This window comes from Chiloscyllium plagiosum, unplaced genomic scaffold, assembly GCF_037043375.1.
Source record: "Chiloscyllium plagiosum isolate Xiang-an unplaced genomic scaffold, Cpla_swu_hap1 HiC_scaffold_50, whole genome shotgun sequence".
NCBI lineage: Eukaryota > Metazoa > Chordata > Chondrichthyes > Orectolobiformes > Hemiscylliidae > Chiloscyllium > Chiloscyllium plagiosum.
In genome coordinates, this window is record NW_028270188.1 from 58,515,295 (window position 1) to 58,539,110 (window position 23,816).

At 52.7% G+C, this 23,816-nt stretch overlaps 1 protein-coding gene across 1 annotated transcript in view; it reads right to left on the minus strand.

The window, feature by feature from the left end:
• Positions 1-23,337, minus strand: part of LOC148135329 (tripartite motif-containing protein 46-like) — a 208,591-nt gene extending 185,254 nt beyond the window's left edge. Inside the window, exons 1-2 of the mRNA XM_087985125.1 lie at positions 23,234-23,337; positions 4,163-4,418 (exon numbers count right to left, since the gene is read on the minus strand). Of these exons, the coding sequence (XP_087841251.1) occupies positions 4,163-4,412 (250 nt within the window). The 5' untranslated portion in view covers positions 4,413-4,418; positions 23,234-23,337. The remainder of the gene's footprint in view (positions 1-4,162; positions 4,419-23,233) is intronic.
• Between the last annotated feature and the right edge of the window lie 479 nt (positions 23,338-23,816).

Below are 23,816 nucleotides of genomic sequence, written 5' to 3' on the forward strand. Positions count from 1 at the left end.
TTCCTCCATATTTACAACCAACAGTAGTCATATGTGTGTTTATCTCAAAAGATTGAAACGCTCGAAGCTGAAGGGGGTGAAGGTCACTGATGCTGGTACTAACTTCCCGAATCTGAGGCGATCTGCGTTGGGAGCGTACGGTGAGACTTGTAGTAAAGGGGATTGTATGGGGTCTTGCAAAACCATGAGTAGGTTCGGAAGGGCGAGGTTGATCCCATTAGTTATATATATAAAAAAACAAGATTTTTATTTTCAACTGAGGAACAAGTGCAGCATGGGTGATGTGAAACAGACCCATTCTCTCACAGCGAGTGGTTAAAGTACGCTGCCTGAGAATTTACGCAAGGTTCGTTTCAGGCATTGAGGGAAGGTCTTACGGGGAAAGGCTGAGGGACTTGAGGCTGTTCAAGAGAAGAAGGTTGAGAGGTGACTTAATTGAGGCAGAGGGTTCAATAGGGTGGACAGTGAGAGCCTTTTTCGGAGGATGGTGATGGCTAGCACATGGGGACATAGCTTCAAAATGAGGGGTGATAGATCTAGGACAGAGGACGGAGGTAGTTTCTTTCCTCAGAGGGGCGTGAAACGCACTGCCTGTAACAGTAGTAGACTCACCAACTTTAAGTGCATTTAAATGGTCATTGGATAGGGATACGGGTGGGAATGGAATAGTGTAGTTTAGATGGGCTTCAGATGGGTTTCAAAATTGAGGGCTGAAGGGACTGTCCTGCGCTGGAATGTTCGATATAATTTATTTGAGATATGAAAGAGTGTGTGGGGATAAGTGGGAAAGGCAGGATATTGGCACTGGGTGGTAGAACTGGGACAGACACTGTAACAGAGAAAACTCCTTCTGAGCCAGAACACTGCTGTTGGAAATGGGAATGAGTGGGGAGGAGAGTGATCCATTGGGATTGTGTCCAGTGGGAATGAGTGGGGAGGAGAGTGATCCATTGGGATTGAGTCCAGTGGGAATGAGGTGGGGAGGTGAGTGATCCATTGGGATTGTGTCCAGTGGGAATGAGGTGGGGAGGTGAGTGATCCATTGGGATTGTGTCCAATGGGAATGAGTAGGGAGGTGAGTGATCCATTGGGATTGTGCCCAATGGGAATGAGTGGGGAGGTGAGTGATCCATTGGGATTGTGTCCAGTGGGAATGAGGTGGGGAGGTGAGTGATCCATTGGGATTGTGTTCAATGGGAATGAGTAAGGAGGAGAGTGATTCATTGGGATTGTGTCCAGTGGGAATGAGTGGGGAGGAGAGTGATCCATTGGGATTGTGCCCAATGGGAATGAGTGGGGAGGAGAGTGATCCATTGGGATTGTGTCCAATGGGAATGAGTGGGGAGGTGAGTGATTCATTGGGATTGTGTCCAGTGGGAATGAGTGGGGAGGTGAGTGATCCATTGGAATTATGTCCAATGGGAATGACTGGGGAGGTGAGTGATCCATTGGGATTGTGTCCAATGGGAATGAGTGGGGAGGTGAGTGATCCATTGGGATTGTGTCCAGTGGGAATGAGTGGGGAGGAGAGTGATCCATTGGGATTGTGCCCAATGGGAATGAGTGGGGAGGTGAGTGATCCATTGGGATTGTGTCCAGTGGGAATGAGTGGGGAGGAGAGTAATCCATTGGGATTGTGTCCAATGGGAATGAGTGGGGAGTAGAGTGATCCATTGGGATTGTGTCCAATGGGAATGAGCAGGGAGGTGAGTGATTCATTGGGATTGTGTTCAATAGGAATCAGTGGGGAGGTGAGTGATCCATTGGGATTGTGTCCAATGGGAATGAGTGGGGAGTAGAGTGATCCATTGGGATTGTGTCCAATGGGAATGAGCGGGGAGGTGAGTGATTCATTGGGATTGTGCCCAGTGGGATTGAGTGGGGAGGTGAATGATCCATTGGGATTGTGTTCAATGGGAATGAGAGGGGAGGTGAGTGATCTATTGGAATTATGTCCAATGGGAATGAGTGGGGAGGTGAGTGATCCATTGGGATTGTGTCCAATGGGAATGAGGTGGGGAGGTGAGTGATCCATTGGGATTGTGTCCAATGGGAATGAGGTGGGGAGGTGAGTGATCCATTGGGATTGTGTCCAATGGGAATGAGGTGGGGAGGTGAGTGATCCATTGGGATTGTGTCCAATGGCAATGAGCGCGGAGGTGAGTGATTCATTGGGATTGTGTCCAGTGGGAATGAGCGGGGAGGTGAGTGATCCATTGGGATTGTGTCCAGTGGGAATGAGCGGGGAGGTGAGTGATCCATTGGGATTGTGTCCAGTGGGAGTAGGCGTGAAGGAGATTGATCCACTGGGATCAAGTCTAATTGGAAGGAGCAGGAAGGGGAGTGATCCACAGGAGTGGTGTCCAGTGGGAGTGAGGGGGTAGGGGAGTGATCCACAGGAGTGGTGTCCAGTGGGAGTGAGGGGGAAGGGGAGTGATCCACTGGGATGGTGTCCAGTGGGAGTGAGGGGGAAGGGGAGTGATCCACTGGGGTGGTGTCCAATGGGAGTGAGGGGGAAGGGGAGTGATCCTCCAGGATGGTGTCCAGTGGAGTGAGGGGGAAGGGGAGTGATCCTCCAAGATGGTGTCCATTGGGAGTGAGGGGGAAGGGGAGTGATCCACTGGGATGGTGTCCAGTGGGAGTGAGGGGGAAGGGGAGTGATCCTCCAGGATGGTGTCCAGTGGGAGTGAGGGGGAAGGGGAGTGATCCACTGGGATGGTGTCCAGTGGGAGTGAGGGGGAAGGGGAGTGATCCTCCAGGATGGTGTCCAGTGGGAGTGAGGGGGAAGGGGAGTGATCCACTGGGATGGTGTCCATTGGGAGTGAGGGGGAAGGGGAGTGATCTACTGGGATGGTGTCCAGTGGGAGTGAGGGGGAAGGGGAGTGGTCCACAGGGGTGGTGTCCAGTGGGAGTGAGGGGGAAGGGGAGTGATCCACTGGGATGGTGTCCAGTGGAGTGAGGGGGAAGGGGAGTGATCTACTGGGGTGGTGTCCAATGGGAGTGAGGGGGAAGGGGAGTGATCCTCCAGGATGGTGTCCAGTGGGAGTGAGGGGGAAGGGGAGTGATCCACAGGGGGTGGTGTCCAGTGGGAGTGAGGGGGAAGGGGAGTGATCTACTGGGATGGTGTCCAGTGGGAGTGAGGGGGAAGGGGAGTGATCCACTGGGGTGGTGTCCAATGGGAGTGAGGGGGAAGGGGAGTGATCCACTGGGATGGTGTCCAGTGGGAGTGAGGGGAAGGGGAGTGATCCACTGGGATGGTGTCCAGTGGGAGTGAGGGGGAAGGGGAGTGATCTACTGGGATGGTGTCCAGTGGGAGTGAGGGGGAAGGGGAGTGATCCACTGGGATGGTGTCCAATGGGAGTGAGGGGGAAGGGGAGTGATCCTCCAGGATGGTGTCCAGTGGGAGTGAGGGGGAAGGGGAGTGATCCACTGGGATGGTGTCCAGTGGGAGTGAGGGGGAAGGGGAGTGATCTACTGGGGTGGTGTCCAATGGGAGTGAGGGGGAAGGGGAGTGATCCACTGGGGTGGTGTCCAATGGGAGTGAGGGGGAAGGGGAGTGATCCACTGGGATGGTGTCCAGTGGGAGTGAGGGGGTAGGGGAGTGATCCACTGGGGTGGTGTCCAATGGGAGTGAGGGGGAAGGGGAGTGATCTACTGGGGTGGTGTCCAATGGGAGTGAGGGGGAAGGGGAGTGATCCACTGGGATGGTGTCCAGTGGGAGTGAGGGGGAAGGGGAGTGATCCACTGGGATGGTGTCCAGTGGGAGTGAGGGGGAAGGGGAGTGATCTACTGGGATGGTGTCCAGTGGGAGTGAGGGGGAAGGGGAGTGGTCCACAGGGGTGGTGTCCAGTGGGAGTGAGGGGGAAGGGGAGTGATCCACTGGGATGGTGTCCAGTGGGAGTGAGGGGGAAGGGGAGTGATCTACTGGGATGGTGTCCAGTGGGAGTGAGGGGAAAGGGGAGTGATCCACTGGGATGGTGTCCAGTGGGAGTGAGGGGGAAGGGGAGTGATCCACTGGGAAAGCACTGGTTCGAGAGCTCCTGACCTCTGACCACAAAGGTCAGCTCACGTCGGAGTGGGCACCGTTGGGGAGGAGCTGGGGTGGGGAAGGAAAAGGCCCCGGGCCTACGCGGTGGGGAGAGTTCAGATGGGGGGGGCTCACCTGCCCGGATCAGACGGTCCAGTCTGTCGGTCTTGGTGCCTGTCCTTCGGCCCATCCGGGGGCTCCTTACGATGGGAGTGGAGGCGGGAGAGGAGGGTTCTGAGGCAGGCTCCGCGCACGTGATGCCCTGTTGGACGAGCAGCTCAGTGGCACACATCAGGCAGACGTTATGGGTGCAGGGCAGGATGATGGGTTGCTTGTACATCTCCTTGCACAGCGGACATATCAGCTCCTGCTCCATGTTCTTCATCGACGACTGCCAGAGAACGAAAGAAAGCAATTGAGCCCCGCGGATTGTTCCCTCATTTCCCACCTCCCGGAGAAACTATTCCATGTGGGACTGGTGGATCAGTAAGGTCTGGGCTCTGTGCTCAAATCTTCAAGCTCCTCTGTACCAACGGTCTCTCTTTACAAGTGCTCTGGGTATTTGGTTAAACAACGCGTTTAATGCATTGGCTTCCGGTCAGTTCTGGTCACATCTTCTGGATGTGGTGGGGGGGGGGGGCAGCTTAGGATTTCAAAGGATCGAGGGACCCTCAGCACTATGGGACAATTTAGCATGGCCAATCCACCCTAACCTGCACATCCCTGGGCACTATGGGACAATTTAGCATGGCCAATCCACCCTCACCTGCACATCCCTGGGCACTAGGGGACAATTTAGCATGGCCAATCCACCCTAACCTGCACATCCCTGGGCACTACGGGACAATTTAGCATGGCCAATCCCCCCGAACCTGCACATCCCTGGGGCACTACGGGACAATTTAGCATGGCCAATCCACCCTAACCTGCACATCCCTGGGCACTATGGGACAATTTAGCATGGCCAACCCACCCTAACCTGCACATCTCTAGACACTATGGGACAATTTAGTATGGCAAATCCACCCTAACCTGCACATCCCAGGACACAATGGCACAATTTAGCATGGCCAATCCACCCTAACCTGCAAATTCCTCGGCACTACGTGACAATTTAGTATGGCTAATCCACCCTAACCTGCACATCCCAGGACACAATGGCACAATTTAGCATGGCCAATCCACTCTAACCTGCAAATTCCTCGGCACTACGTGACAATTTAGTATGGCTAATCCACCCTGGCCTCTACATCCCTGGACACTACGGGACAATTTCGCATGGCGAATCCACCCTAACCTGCACATCCCTGGGGCACTATGGGACAATTTAGCATGGCCAATCCACCCTAACCTGCACATCCCTGGGGCACTATGGGACAATTTAGTACGGCCAATCCACCCTAACCTGGACATCCCTGGGGCTCTATGGGACAATTTAGCATGGCCAATCCACCCTAACCTGCACATCCCTGGGGCTCAATGGGACAATTTAGCATGGCCAATCCACCCTAACCTGGACATCCCTGGGGCTCTATGGGAGAATTTAGTACGGCCAATCCACCCTAACCTGCACATCCCCGGGGCACGATGGGACAATTTAGCATGGCTAATCCACCCTAACCTGCACATCCCTGGGGCACTATGGGACAATTTAGTACAGCCAATCCACCCTAACCTGGACATCCCTGGGGCTCTATGGGACAATTTAGCATGGCCAATCCACCCTAACCTGCACATCCCTGGGCACTATGGGACAATTTAGCATGGCCAATCCACCCTAACCTGCACATCCCTGGACACTATGGGACAATTTAGCATTGCCAATCCACCCTAACCTGCACATCCCTGGGCAGTATGGGACAATTTAACATGGCCAATCCACCCTAACCTGCACATCCCTGGGCACTATGGGACAATTTAGCATGGCCAATCCACCCTAACCTGCACATCCCTGGGCACTATGGGACAATTTAGCATGGCCAATCCACCCTAACCTGCACATCCCTGGGCACTATGGGACAATTTAGCATGGCCAACCCACCCTAACCTGCACATCTCTAGACACTATGGGACAATTTAGTATGGCAAATCCACCCTAACCTGCACATCCCAGGACACAATGGCACAATTTAGCATGGCCAATCCACCCTAACCTGCAAATTCCTCGGCACTACGTGACAATTTAGTATGGCTAATCCACCCTAACCTGCACATCCCAGGACACAATGGCACAATTTAGCATGGCCAATCCACTCTAACCTGCAAATTCCTCGGCACTACGTGACAATTTAGTATGGCTAATCCACCCTGGCCTCTACATCCCTGGACACTACGGGACAATTTCGCATGGCGAATCCACCCTAACCTGCACATCCCTGGGGCACTATGGGACAATTTAGCATGGCCAATCCACCCTAACCTGCACATCCCTGGGCACTATGGGACAATTTAGCATGGCCAACCCACCCTAACCTGCACATCTCTAGACACTATGGGACAATTTAGTATGGCAAATCCACCCTAACCTGCACATCCCAGGACACAATGGCACAATTTAGCATGGCCAATCCACCCTAACCTGCAAATTCCTCGGCACTACGTGACAATTTAGTATGGCTAATCCACCCTAACCTGCACATCCCAGGACACAATGGCACAATTTAGCATGGCCAATCCACTCTAACCTGCAAATTCCTCGGCACTACGTGACAATTTAGTATGGCTAATCCACCCTGGCCTCTACATCCCTGGACACTACGGGACAATTTCGCATGGCGAATCCACCCTAACCTGCACATCCCTGGGGCACTATGGGACAATTTAGCATGGCCAATCCACCCTAACCTGCACATCCCTTGGGCACTATGGGACAATTTAGTACGGCCAATCCACCCTAACCTGGACATCCCTGGGGCTCTATGGGACAATTTAGCATGGCCAATCCACCCTAACCTGCACATCCCTGGGGCTCAATGGGACAATTTAGCATGGCCAATCCACCCTAACCTGGACATCCCTGGGGCTCTATGGGAGAATTTAGTACGGCCAATCCACCCTAACCTGCACATCCCCGGGGCACGATGGGACAATTTAGCATGGCTAATCCACCCTAACCTGGACATCCCTGGGGCTCTATGGGACAATTTAGCATGGCCAATCCACCCTAACCTGCACATCCCTGGGCACTATGGGACAATTTAGCATGGCCAATCCACCCTAACCTGCACATCCCTGGACACTATGGGACAATTTAGCATTGCCAATCCACCCTAACCTGCACATCCCTGGGCAGTATGGGACAATTTAACATGGCCAATCCACCCTAACCTGCACATCCCTGGGGCACTATGGGACAATTTAGCATGGCCAATCCACCCTAACCTGCAAATTCCTCGGCACTATGGGAGAATTTAGCATGGTCAATTCCCCGCTAACCCGCACATCCCTGGACACTATGGGACAATTTAGCACGGCCAATCCACCCTAACCTGCACATCCCTGGACACTATGGGACAATTTAGCATGGCCAATCCACCCTAAACTGCACATCCCTGGGGCACTATGGGACAATTTAGCAAGGCGAATCCACCCTAACCTGCACATCCCTGGGGCACTATGGGACAATTTAGCACGGCCATTTCACCCTAACCTGCACATCCCTGGACACTACGGGACAAGTTAGCATGGCCAATCCACCCTAACCTGCAAATTCCTCGGCACTATGGGAGAATTTAGCATGGCGAATCCGCCCTAACCTGCACATCCCTGGGGCACTATGGGACAATTTAGCATGGCCAATTCACCCTAACCTGCACATCCCTGGGCACTATGGGACAATTTAGCATGGCCAATCCATTCTAACCTGCACATCCCAGGAAACTATGGGACAATTTAGCATGGCCAATCCACCCTAACCTGCACATCCCTGGGCACTATGGGACAATTTAGCATGGGCAATCCACCCTGACATGCACATCCCTGGACACTATGGGACAATTTAGCATTGCCAATCCACCCTAACCTGCACATCCCTGGGCACTATGGGACAATTGGGCATGGCCAATTCCCCCCTAACCTGAACATCCCTGGACACGATGGGACAATTTAGCATGGCCAAACCACCCTGACCTGCACATCCCTGGGCACTACGTGACAATTTAGTATGGCTAATCCACCCTAACCTGCACCTCCCTGGGCACTATGGGACAATTTAGCATGGCCAATCCACCCTGACCTGCACATCCCTAGGCACTATGGGACAATTTAGCATGGCCAATCCACCCTAACCTGCACATCCCTGGACACTATGGGACAATTTAGCATGGCCAATCCACCCTAACCTGCACATCCCTGGACACTATGGGACAATTTAGCATGGCCAATCCACCCTAACCTGCACATCCCAGGGCACTATGTGACAATTTAGCATGGCCAATCCACCCTAACCTGCACATCCCTGGGGCACTATGGGACAATTTAGCATGGCCATTTCACCCTAACCTGCACATCCCTGGGGCACTATGGGACAATTTAGTACGGCCTATCCACCCTAACCTGCACATCCCTGGGGCACTATGGGACAATTTAGCATGGCCAATCCACCCTAACCTGCACATCCCTGGGGCACTATGGGACAATTTAGCATGGCCATTTCACCCTAACCTGCACATCCCTGGGGCACTATGGGACAATTTAGCATGGCCTATCCACCCTAACCTGCACATCCCTGGGGCACTATGGGACAATTTAGCATGGCCAATCCACCCTAACCTGCACATCCCTGGGGCACTATGGGACAATTTAGCATGGCCAACCCACCCTAACCTGCACATCTCTAGACACTATGGGACAATTTAGTATGGCAAATCCACCCTAACCTGCACATCCCAGGACACAATGGCACAATTTAGCATGGCCAATCCACCCTAACCTGCAAATTCCTCGGCACTACGTGACAATTTAGTATGGCTAATCCACCCTAACCTGCACATCCCAGGACACAATGGCACAATTTAGCATGGCCAATCCACTCTAACCTGCAAATTCCTCGGCACTACGTGACAATTTAGTATGGCTAATCCACCCTGGCCTCTACATCCCTGGACACTACGGGACAATTTCGCATGGCGAATCCACCCTAACCTGCACATCCCTGGGGCACTATGGGACAATTTAGCATGGCCAATCCACCCTAACCTGCACATCCCTGGGCACTATGGGACAATTTAGCATGGCCAACCCACCCTAACCTGCACATCTCTAGACACTATGGGACAATTTAGTATGGCAAATCCACCCTAACCTGCACATCCCAGGACACAATGGCACAATTTAGCATGGCCAATCCACCCTAACCTGCAAATTCCTCGGCACTACGTGACAATTTAGTATGGCTAATCCACCCTAACCTGCACATCCCAGGACACAATGGCACAATTTAGCATGGCCAATCCACTCTAACCTGCAAATTCCTCGGCACTACGTGACAATTTAGTATGGCTAATCCACCCTGGCCTCTACATCCCTGGACACTACGGGACAATTTCGCATGGCGAATCCACCCTAACCTGCACATCCCTGGGGCACTATGGGACAATTTAGTACGGCCAATCCACCCTAACCTGGACATCCCTGGGGCTCTATGGGACAATTTAGCATGGCCAATCCACCCTAACCTGCACATCCCTGGGGCTCAATGGGACAATTTAGCATGGCCAATCCACCCTAACCTGGACATCCCTGGGGCTCTATGGGAGAATTTAGTACGGCCAATCCACCCTAACCTGCACATCCCCGGGGCACGATGGGACAATTTAGCATGGCTAATCCACCCTAACCTGGACATCCCTGGGGCTCTATGGGACAATTTAGCATGGCCAATCCACCCTAACCTGCACATCCCTGGGCACTATGGGACAATTTAGCATGGCCAATCCACCCTAACCTGCACATCCCTGGACACTATGGGACAATTTAGCATTGCCAATCCACCCTAACCTGCACATCCCTGGGCAGTATGGGACAATTTAACATGGCCAATCCACCCTAACCTGCACATCCCTGGGGCACTATGGGACAATTTAGCATGGCCAATCCACCCTAACCTGCAAATTCCTCGGCACTATGGGAGAATTTAGCATGGTCAATTCCCCGCTAACCTGCACATCCCTGGACACTATGGGACAATTTAGCACGGCCAATCCACCCTAACCTGCACATCCCTGGACACTATGGGACAATTTAGCATGGCCAATCCACCCTAAACTGCACATCCCTGGGGCACTATGGGACAATTTAGCAAGGCGAATCCACCCTAACCTGCACATCCCTGGGGCACTATGGGACAATTTAGCACGGCCATTTCACCCTAACCTGCACATCCCTGGACACTACGGGACAAGTTAGCATGGCCAATCCACCCTAACCTGCAAATTCCTCGGCACTATGGGAGAATTTAGCATGGCGAATCCGCCCTAACCTGCACATCCCTGGGGCACTATGGGACAATTTAGCATGGCCAATTCACCCTAACCTGCACATCCCTGGGCACTATGGGACAATTTAGCATGGCCAATCCATTCTAACCTGCACATCCCAGGAAACTATGGGACAATTTAGCATGGCCAATCCACCCTAACCTGCACATCCCTGGGCACTATGGGACAATTTAGCATGGGCAATCCACCCTGACATGCACATCCCTGGACACTATGGGACAATTTAGCATTGCCAATCCACCCTAACCTGCACATCCCTGGGCACTATGGGACAATTGGGCATGGCCAATTCCCCCCTAACCTGAACATCCCTGGACACGATGGGACAATTTAGCATGGCCAAACCACCCTGACCTGCACATCCCTGGGCACTACGTGACAATTTAGTATGGCTAATCCACCCTAACCTGCACCTCCCTGGGCACTATGGGACAATTTAGCATGGCCAATCCACCCTGACCTGCACATCCCTAGGCACTATGGGACAATTTAGCATGGCCAATCCACCCTAACCTGCACATCCCTGGACACTATGGGACAATTTAGCATGGCCAATCCACCCTAACCTGCACATCCCTGGACACTATGGGACAATTTAGCATGGCCAATCCACCCTAACCTGCACATCCCAGGGCACTATGTGACAATTTAGCATGGCCAATCCACCCTAACCTGCACATCCCTGGGGCACTATGGGACAATTTAGCATGGCCATTTCACCCTAACCTGCACATCCCTGGGGCACTATGGGACAATTTAGTACGGCCTATCCACCCTAACCTGCACATCCCTGGGGCACTATGGGACAATTTAGCATGGCCAATCCACCCTAACCTGCACATCCCTGGGGCACTATGGGACAATTTAGCATGGCCATTTCACCCTAACCTGCACATCCCTGGGGCACTATGGGACAATTTAGCATGGCCTATCCACCCTAACCTGCACATCCCTGGGGCACTATGGGACAATTTAGCATGGCCAATCCACCCTAACCTGCACATCCCTGGGGCACTACGGGACAATTTAGCATGGCCAATCCACCCTAACCTGCACATCCCTGGACACTATGGGACAATTTAGCATGGCCAATCCACCCTAACCTGCACATCCCTGGAGCACTATGGGACAATTTAGCATGGCCAATCCACCCTAACCTGCACATCCCTGGAGCACTATGGGACAATTTAGCATGGCCAATCCACCCTAACCTGCACATCCCTGGAGCACTATGGGACAATTTAGCATTGCCAATCCACCCGAACCTGCACATCCCTGGGCACGATGGGAAAATTTAACATGGCCAATCCACCCTAACCTGCACATCCCTGGGCACTACGGGACAATATAGCATGGCCAATCCACCATAAACTGCCCATCCCTGGGCACTACGGGACAATTTAGCATGGCCAATTCACCCTAACCTGCACATCCCTGGGCACTACGGGACAATTTAGCATGGCCAATCCCCCCTAACCTGCACATCCCTGGGCACTACGTGACAATTTAGTATGCCCAATCCACCCTAACCTGCACATCCCTGGACACAATGGGACAATTTAGCATGGCCAACCCACTCTAACCTGCACATCCCTGGACACTATGGGACAATTTAGCATGGCCATTTCACCCTAACCTGCACATCCCTGGGGCACTATGGAAGAATTTAGCATGGCTAATCCACCCTAACCTGCACATCCCTGGGGCACTATGGGACAATTTAGTACGGCCAATCCACCCTAACCTGCACATCCCTGGGCACTACGGGACAATTTAGCATGGCCAATCCACCCTAACCTGCACATCCCAGGGCACTATGGGACAATTTAGCTTGGCCAATCCACCCTAACCTGCACATCTCTGGACATTATGGGACAGTTTCGCATGGCCAATCCACCCTGACCTGCACATCCCTGGGCACGACGTGACAATTTAGTATGGCGAATCCACCCTAACCTGCACATCCCAGGACACAATGGCACAATTTAGCATGGCCAATCCACTCTAACCTGCAAATTCCTCGGCACTACGTGACAATTTAGTATGGCTAATCCACCCTGGCCTCTACATCCCTGGACACTACGGGACAATTTCGCATGGCGAATCCACCCTAACCTGCACATCCCTGGGGCACTATGGGACAATTTAGCATGGCCAATCCACCCTAACCTGCACATCCCTGGGGCACTATGGGACAATTTAGTACGGCCAATCCACCCTAACCTGGACATCCCTGGGGCTCTATGGGACAATTTAGCATGGCCAATCCACCCTAACCTGCACATCCCTGGGGCTCTATGGGACAATTTAGCGTGGCCAATCCACCCTAACCTGGACGTCCCTGGGGCTCTATGGGAGAATTTAGTACGGCCAATCCACCCTAACCTGGACATCCCAGGGGCTCTATGGGACACTTTTGCATGGCCAATCCACCCTAACCTGGACATCCCTGGGGCTCTATGGGAGAATTTAGTACGGCCAATCCACCCTAACCTGCACATCCCCGGGGCACTATGGGACAATTTAGCATGGCTAATCCACCCTAACCTGCACATCCCTGGGGCACGATGGGACAATTTAGTACGGCCAATCCACCCTAATCTGGACATCCCTGGGGCTCTATGGGACAATTTAGCATGGCCAATCCACCCTAACCTGCACATCTCTGGGGCACAGTGGGACAATTTAGCACGGCCAATCCACCCTAAACTGCACGTCCCTGGACACTATGGGACAATTTAGCATGGCCAATCCACCCTAACCTGCACATCCCTGGACACTATGGGACAATTTAGCATTGCCAATCCACCCTAACCTGTACATCCCTGGGCACTATGGGACAATTTAGCACGGCCAATCCACCCTGACCTGCACATCCCTGGCCACTATGGGACAATTTAGCATGGCCAATCCACCCTAACGTGCAAATTCCTCGGCACTATGGGAGAATTTAGCATGGCGAATCCACCCTAACCTGCACATCCCTGGGGCACTATGGGACAATTTAGCATGGCCAATCCACCCTAACCTGCACTTCCCTGGGCACTATGGGACAATTTAGCATGGCCAATCCACCCTAACCTGCAAATTCCTCGGCACTATGGGAGAATTTAGCATGGCGAATCCACCCTAACCTGCACATCCCTGGACACTATGGGACAATTTGGCATGGCCATTTCACCCCAACCTGCACATCCCTGGGGCACTACGGGACAATTTAGCAGGGCTAATCCACCCTAACCTGCACATCCCTGGGGCACTGTGGGACAATTTAGTACGGCCAATCCACCATAACCTGCACATCGCTGGGGCACCATGGGACAATTTAGCGTGGCTAATCCACCCTAACCTGCACCTCCCTGGGCACTATGGGACAATTTAGCATGGCCAGTCCACCCTAACCTGCACATCCCTGGGCACTATGGGACAATTTAGCATGGCCAATCCACCATAACCTGCACATCCCTGGGCACTATGGGACAATTTAGCATGGCCAATCCACCATAACCTGCACATCCCTGGGCACTATGGGACAATTTAGCATGGCCAATCCACCATAACCTGCACATCTCTGGACACTATGGGACAATTTACATGGCGAATCCACCCTAACCTGCACATCCTTGGGGCACTATGGGACAACTTAGCATGGCCAATCCACCCTAACCTGCACATCCCTGGGCACTATGGGACAATTTAGCATGGGCAATCCACCCTGACCTGCACATCCCTGGACAGTATGGGACAATTTAGCATTGCCAATCCACCCTAACCTGCACATCCCTGGGCACTATGGGACAATTTAGCATGGCCAATTCCCCCCTAACCTGCACATCCCTGGACACTATGGGACAATTTAGCATGGCCAATCCACCCTAACCTGCACATCCCTGGGCACTATGGGACAATTTAGCATGGCCAATTCCCCCCTGACCTGCACATCCCTGGACACTATGGGACAATTTAGCATGGCCAATCCACACTAACCTGCACATCCCTGGGGCACTATGGGACAATTTAGCATGGCCAATCCACCCTACCCTGCACATCCCTGGGCACTATGGGACAATTTAGCATGGCCAATCCCCCCCTAATCTGCACATCCCTGGACACTATGGGACAATTTAGCATGGCTAATCCACCCTGACCTGCACATCCCTGGACACTACGGGACAATGTAGCATGGCCAATCCACCCTAACCTGCACATCCCTGGGCACTATGGGACAATTTAGCATGGCCATTTCACCCCAACCTGCACATCCCTGGAGCACTATGGGACAATTTAGCATGGCTAATCCACCCTAACCTGCACATCCTTGGGGCACTGTGGGACAATTTAGTACGGCCAATCCACCCTGACCTGCACATCCCTGGGGCACTATGGGACAATTTAGCATGGCCAATCCACCCTAACTTGCACATCCCTGGACACTATGGGACAATTTAGCATGGCTAATCCACCCTAATCTGCACCTCCCTGGGCACTATGGGACAATTTAGCATGGACAGTCCACCCTAACCTGCACATCCCTGGGCACTATGGGACAATTTAGCATGGCCAATCCACCCTCACCTGCACATCCCTGGGCACTATGGGACAATTTAGCATGGCCAATCCACCCTAACCTGCACATCCCTGGACACTATGGGACAATTTCGCATGGCCAATCCACCCTAACCTGCACATCCCTGGACACTATGGGACAATTTAGCATGGCCAATCCACCCTAACCTGCACATCCCTGGGCACTATGTGACAATTTAGCATGGCCAATCCACCCTAACCTGCACATCCCTAGGGACTATGGGAGAATTTTGCATGGCGAATCCACCCTAACCTGCACATCCCTGGGGCACTACGGGACAATTTAGCATGGCGAATCCACCCTAACCTGCACATCCCTGGACACTATGGGACAATTTAGCATGGCCAATCCACCCTAACCTGCACATCCCTGGGCACTATGGGACAATTTAGCATGGCCAATCCACCCTAACCAGCACATCCCTGGACACTATGGGACAATTTAGCATGGCCATTTCAGCCCAACCTGCACATCCCTGGGGCACTATGGGACAATTTAGCATGGCTAATCCACCCTAACCTGCACATCCCTGGGGCACTGTGGGACAATTTAGTACGGCCAATCCACCCTAACCTGCACATCGCTGGGGCACTATGGGACAATTTAGCGTGGCTAATCCACCCTAACCTGCACATCCCTGGGCACTATGGGACAATTTAGCATGGCCAATCCACCATAACCTGCACATCCCTGGGCACTATGGGACAATTCAGCATGGCCAATCCACCCTAACCTGTACATCCCTGGACACTATGGGACAATTTAGCATGGCCAATCCACCCTAACCTGCACATCCCTGGACACTATGGGACAATTTAGCATGGCCAATCCACCCTCACCTGCACATCCCTGGGCACTATGGGACAATTTAGCATGGCCAATCCACCCTAACCTGCACATCCCTGGACACTATGGGACAATTTAGCATGGCCAATCCACCCTAACCTGCACATCCCTGGACACTATGGGACAATTTAGCATGGCCAATCCACTCTAACCTGCAAATTCCTCGGCACTACGTGACAATTTAGTATGGCTAATCCACCCTGGCCTCTACATCCCTGGACACTACGGGACAATTTCGCATGGCGAATCCACCCTAACCTGCACATCCCTGGGGCACTATGGGACAATTTAGCATGGCCAATCTACCCTAACCTGCACATCCCTGGGGCACTATGGGACAATTTAGTACGGCCAATCCACCCTAACCTGGACATCCCTGGGGCTCTATGGGACAATTTAGCATGGCCAATCCACCCTAACCTGCACATCCCTGGGGCTCTATGGGACAATTTAGCGTGGCCAATCCACCCTAACCTGGATGTCCCTGGGGCTCTATGGGAGAATTTAGTACGGCCAATCCACCCTAACCTGGACATCCCAGGGGCTCTATGGGACACTTTTGCATGGCCAATCCACCCTAACCTGGACATCCCTGGGGCTCTATGGGAGAATTTAGTACGGCCAATCCACCCTAACCTGCACATCCCCGGGGCACTATGGGACAATTTGCATGGCCAATCCACCCTAACCTGCACATCCCTGGACACTATGGGACAATTTAGCATGGCCAATCCACCCTAACCTGCACATCCCTGGGCACTATGTGACAATTTAGCATGGCCAATCCACCCTAACCTGCACATCCCTGGACACTATGGGACAAGTTAGCATGGCCAATCCACCCTAACCTGCACATCCCTGGGCACTATGGGACAATTTAGCATGGCCAATCCACCCTAACCTGCACATCCTTGGGGCACTATGGGACAACTTAGCATGGCCAATCCACCCTAACCTGCACATCCCTGGGCACTATGGGACAATTTAGCATGGGCAATCCACCCTGACCTGCACATCCCTGGACAGTATGGGACAATTTAGCATTGCCAATCCACCCTAACCTGCACATCCCTGGGCACTATGGGACAATTTAGCATGGCCAATTCCCCCCTAACCTGCACATCCCTGGACACTATGGGACAATTTAGCATGGCCAATCCACCCTAACCTGCACATCCCTGGGCACTATGGGACAATTTAGCATGGCCAATTCCCCCCTGACCTGCACATCCCTGGACACTATGGGACAATTTAGCATGGCCAATCCACCCTAACCTGCACATCCCTGGGGCACTATGGGACAATTTAGCATGGCCAATCCACCCTAACCTGCACATCCCTGGGCACTATGGGACAATTTAGCATGGCCAATTCCCCCCTAACCTGCACATCCCTGGACACTATGGGACAATTTAGCATGGCTAATCCACCCTGACCTGCACATCCCTGGACACTACGGGACAATGTAGCATGGCCAATCCACCCTAACCTGCACATCCCTGGGCACTATGGGACAATTTAGCATGGCCATTTCACCCCAACCTGCACATCCCTGGGGCACTATGGGACAATTTAGCATGGCTAATCCACCCTAACCTGCACATCCTTGGGGCACTGTGGGACAATTTAGTACGGCCAATCCACCCTAACCTGCACATCCCTGGGGCACTATGGGACAATTTAGCATGGCCAATCCACCCTAACCTGCACCTCCCTGGACACTATGGGACAATTTAGCATGGCTAATCCACCCTAACCTGCACCTCCCTGGGCACTATGGGACAATTTAGCATGGACAGTCCACCCTAACCTGCACATCCCTGGGCACTATGGGACAATTTAGCATGGCCAATCCACCCTCACCTGCACATCCCTGGGCACTATGGGACAATTTAGCATGGCCAATCCACCCTAACCTGTACATCCCTGGGCACTATGGGACAATTTAGCATTGCCAATCCACCCTAACCTGCACATCCCTGGACACTATGGGACAATTTAGCATGGCCAATCCACCCTAACCTGCACATCCCTGGACACTATGGGACAATTTAGCATGGCCAATCCACCCTAACCTGCACATCCCTGGGCACTATGTGACAATTTAGCATGGCCAATCCACCCTAACCTGCACATCCCTAGGCACTATGGGAGAATTTTGCATGGCGAATCCACCCTAACCTGCACATCCCTGGGGCACTACGGGACAATTTAGCATGGCGAATCCACCCTAACCTGCACATCCCTGGACACTATGGGACAATTTAGCATGGCAAATCCACCCTAACCTGCACATCCCTGGGCACTATGGGACAATTTAGCATGGCCAATCCACCCTAACCAGCACATCCCTGGACACTATGGGACAATTTAGCATGGCCATTTCACCCCAACCTGCACATCCCTGGGGCACTATGGGACAATTTAGCATGGCTAATCCACCCTAACCTGCACATCCCTGGGGCACTGTGGGACAATTTAGTACGGCCAATCCACCCTAACCTGCACATCGCTGGGGCACTATGGGTCAATTTAGCGTGGCTAATCCACCCGAACCTGCACCTCCCTGGGCACTACAGGACAATTTAGCATGGCCAATCCACCCTAACCAGCACATCCCTGGACACTATGGGACAATTTAGCATGGCCATTTCACCCCAACCTGCACATCCCTGGACACTATGGGACAATTTAGCATGGCCAATCCACCATAACCTGCACATCCCTGGGCACTATGGGACAATTCAGCATGGCCAATCCACCCTAACCTGTACATCCCTGGACACTATGGGACAATTTAGCATGGCCAATCCACCCTAACCTGCACATCCCTGGACACTATGGGACAATTTAGCATGGCCAATCCACCCTAACCTGCACATCCCTGGACACTGTGGGACAATTTAGCATGGCCAATCCACCCTAACCTGCACATCCCTGGGCACTATGGGACAATTCAGCATGGCCAGTCCACCCTAACCTGCACATCCCTGGGCACTATGGGACAATTTAGCATGGCCAATCCACCATAACCTGCACATCCCTGGACACTATGGGACAATTTAGCAAGGCCAATCCACCCTAACCTGCACATCCCTGGACACTATGGGACAATTTAGCATGGCCAATCCACCCTAACCTGCACATCCCTGGACACTGTGGGACAATTTAGCATGGCCAATCCACCCTAACCTGCACATCCCTGGGCACTATGGGACAATTCAGCATGGCCAGTCCACCCTAACCTGCACATCCCTGGGCACTATGGGACAATTTAGCATGGCCAATCCACCATAACCTGCACATCCCTGGGCACTATGGGACAATTTAGCATGGCCAATCCACCCTAACCTGTACATCCCTGGACACTATGGGACAATTTAGCATGGCCAATCAACCCTAACCTGTACATCCCTGGACACTATGGGACAATTTAGCATGGCCAATCCACCCTAACCTGCACATCCCTGGACACTATGGGACAATTTAGCATGGCCAATCCACCCTAACCTGCACATCCCTGGACACTGTGGGACAATTTACATGGCCAATCCACCCTAACCTGCACATCCTTGGGGCACTATGGGACAACTTAGCATGGGCAATCCACCCTAACCTGCACATCCCTGGGCACTATGGGACAATTTAGCATGGGCAATCCACCCTGACCTGCACATCCCTGGACAGTATGGGACAATTTAGCATTGCCAATCCACCCTAACCTGCACATCCCTGGGCACTATGGGACAATTTAGCATGGCCAATTCCCCCCTAACCTGCACATCCCTGGACACTATGGGACAATTTAGCATGGCCAATCCACCCTAACCTGCACATCCCTGGGCACTACGGGACAATTTAGCATGGCCAATCCACCCTAACCTGCACATCCCTGGGCACTATGGGACAATTTAGCATGGCCAATTCCCCCCTAACCTGCACATCCCTGGACACTATGGGACAATTTAGCATGGCTAATCCACCCTGACCTGCATATCCCTGGACACTACGGGACAATGTAGCATGGCCAATCCACCCTAACCTGCACATCCCTGGGCACTATGGGACAATTTAGCATGGCCATTTCACCCCAACCTGCACATCCCTGGGGCACTATGGGACAATTTAGCATGGCTAATCCACCCTAACCTGCACATCCTTGGGGCACTGTGGGACAATTTAGTACGGCCAATCCACCCTAACCTGCACATCCCTGGGGCACTATGGGACAATTTAGCATGGCCAATCCACCCTAACCTGCACATCCCTGGGCACTACGGGACAATTTAGCATGGCTAATCCACCCTAACCTGCACCTCCCTGGGCACTATGGGACAATTTAGCATGGCCAATCCACCCTAACCTGCACATCCCTGGGCACTATGGGACAATTTAGCATGGCCAGTCCACCCTAACCTGCACATCCCTGGGCACTATGGGACAATTTAGCATGGCCAATCCACCCTCACCTGCACATCCCTGGGCACTATGGGACAATTTAGCATGGCCAATCCACCCTAACCTGCACATCCCTGGACACTATGGGACAATTTAGCATGGCCAATCCACCCTAACCTGCACATCCCTGGACACTATGGGACAATTTAGCATGGCCAATCCACCCTAACCTGCACATCCCTGGGCACTATGTGACAATTTAGCATGGCGAATCCACCCTAACCAGCACATCCCTGGACACTATGGGACAATTTAGCATGGCCAATCCACCCTAACCTGCACATCCCTGGGGCACTATGGGACAATTTAGCATGGCCAATCCACCCTAACCAGCACATCCCTGGACACTATGGGACAATTTAGCATGGCCAATCCACCCTAACCTGCACATCCCTGGGGCACTATGGGACAATTTAGCATGGCGAATCCACCCTAACCTGCACATCCGTTGGGCACTATGGGACAATTTAGCATGGCCATTTCACCCTAACCTGCACATCCCTGGGGCACTATGGGACAATTTAGCATGGCCAATCCACCCTGACCTGCACATCCATGGGCACTATGGGACAATTTAGCATGGCCAATCCACCCTAACCTGCACATCCCTGGACACTATGGGACAATTTAGCATGGCCAATCCACCCTAACCTGCACATCCCTGGACACTATGGGACAATTTAGCATGGCCAATCCACCCTAACCTGCACATCCCTGGGCACTATGTGACAATTTAGCATGGCCAATCCACCCTAACCTGCACATTCCTCGGCACTATGGGAGAATTTTGCATGGCGAATCCACCCTAACCTGCACATCCCTGGGGCACTATGGGACAATTTAGCATGGCGAATCCACCCTAACCTGCACATCCCTGGGGCACTATGGGAGAATTTAGCATGGCCATTTCACCCTAACCTGCACATCCCTGGGGCACTATGGGACAATTTAGAATGGCCAATCCACCCTAACCTGCACATCCCTGGGCACTATGGGACAATTTAGCATGGCCAATCCACCCTAACCTGCACATCCCTGGGCACTACGGGACAATTTAGCACGGCCAATCCACCCTAACCTGCACATCCCTGGGCACTACAGGACAATTTAGCATGGCCAATCCACCCTAACCTGCACATCCCTGGGCACTATGGGACAATTTAGCATGGCCAATCCACCCTAACCTGCACATCCCTGGGCACTATGGGACAATTTAGCATGGCCAATCCACCCTAACCTGCACATCCCTGGGCACTATGGGACAATTTAGCATGGCCAATCCACCCTAACCTGCACATCCCTGGGCACTATGGGACAATTTAGCATGGCCAATCCACCCTAACCCGCACATCCCTGGACACTACGGGACAATTTAGCATGGCCAATCCACCCTAACCTGCACATCCCTGGGCACTATGGGACAATTTAGCATGGCCAATCCACCCTAACCAGCACATCCCTGGACACTATGGGACAATTTAGCATGGCCAATCCACCCTAACCTGCACATCCCTGGGGCACTATGGGACAATTTAGCATGGCGAATCCACCCTAACCTGCACATCCGTGGGGCACTATGGGACAATTTAGCATGGCCATTTCACCCTAACCTGCACATCCCTGGGGCACTATGGGACAATTTAGCATGGCCAATCCACCCTAACCCGCACATCCCTGGACACTACGGGACAATTTAGCATGGCCAATCCACCCTAACCTGCACATCCCTGGGCACTATGGGACAATTTAGCATGGCCAATCCACCCTAACCAGCACATCCCTGGACACTATGGGACAATTTAGCATGGCCAATCCACCCTAACCTGCACATCCCTGGGGCACTATGGGACAATTTAGCATGGCGAATCCACCCTAACCTGCACATCCGTGGGGCACTATGGGACAATTTAGCATGGCCATTTCACCCTAACCTGCACATCCCTGGGGCACTATGGGACAATTTAGCATGGCCAATCCACCCTGACCTGCACATCCATGGGCACTATGGGACAATTTAGCATGGCCAATCCACCCTAACCTGCACATCCCTGGACACTATGGGACAATTTAGCATGGCCAATCCACCCTAACCTGCACATCCCTGGGCACTATGTGACAATTTAGCATGGCCAATCCACCCTAACCTGCACATCCCTCGGCACTATGGGAGAATTTTGCATGGCGAATCCACCCTAACCTGCACATCCCTGGGGCACTATGGGACAATTTAGCATGGCGAATCCACCCTAACCTGCACATCCCTGGGGCACTATGGGAGAATTTAGCATGGCCATTTCACCCTAACCTGCACATCCCTGGGGCACTATGGGACAATTTAGAATGGCCAATCCACCCTAACCTGCACATCCCTGGGCACTATGGGACAATTTAGCATGGCCAATCCACCCTAACCTGCACATCCCTGGGCACTACGGGACAATTTAGCACGGCCAATCCACCCTAACCTGCACATCCCTGGGCACTACAGGACAATTTAGCATGGCCAATCCACCCTAACCTACACATCCCTGGGCACTACAGGACAATTTAGCATGGCCAATCCACCCTAACCTGCACATCCCTGGGCACTATGGGACAATTTAGCATGGCCAATCCACCCTAACCTGCACATCCCTGGGCACTATGGGACAATTTAGCATGGCCAATCCACCCTAACCTGCACATCCCTGGGCACTATGGGACAATTTAGCATGGCCAATTCACCCTCACCCGCACATCCCTGGAGGAAACCCATGCAGATACAGAGGAGAATGTGCAAACCCCAGACAGACTGTTGCCCCGAGGCTGGAATTGTACCTGGTTCCCTGGCGCCGTGAGCCAGTGGTGCCAACCACTGTGCCACCAATGTCTCCCCAAGCTTCGTGCTCCGATAGAAAATTTTAATTGTTCCTATTCTGTTCCAGAACTTTCCGCTGGAGGTGAGTTGCAGAGCAGTTATGTGCTTATGCTGAAATCCCAGGCAGAGATTGACAAGGAGTTGTGTAAAACACCGTCCATCGCTCAGCAACTGTCTGTCATTACGCCAAGATGTCATCCCTCTTCCCAAATGCTTTTCCTCTGAGGAATCCATTTTCTTTTATATAAAACATGATGATATTGGATGATAATGTCTTAGCAAGACAAACAGAAACTCTCTACCTTGTCATCACATGCAAACAGACCCTTCGGCCCAACCCGTCCATGCTGACCCAGATATCCCAACCCAATCTAGTCCCACTTGCCAGCACCCGGCCCATATCCCTCCAAACCCTTCCTATTCAAATACCCATCCAAATACCTCTTAAATGTTGTCATTGTACCAGCCTCCACCACTTCCTCTGGCAGCTCATTCCATACACGTACCACCCTGTGTGAAAAATTTGCCCCTTGGGTCCCTTTT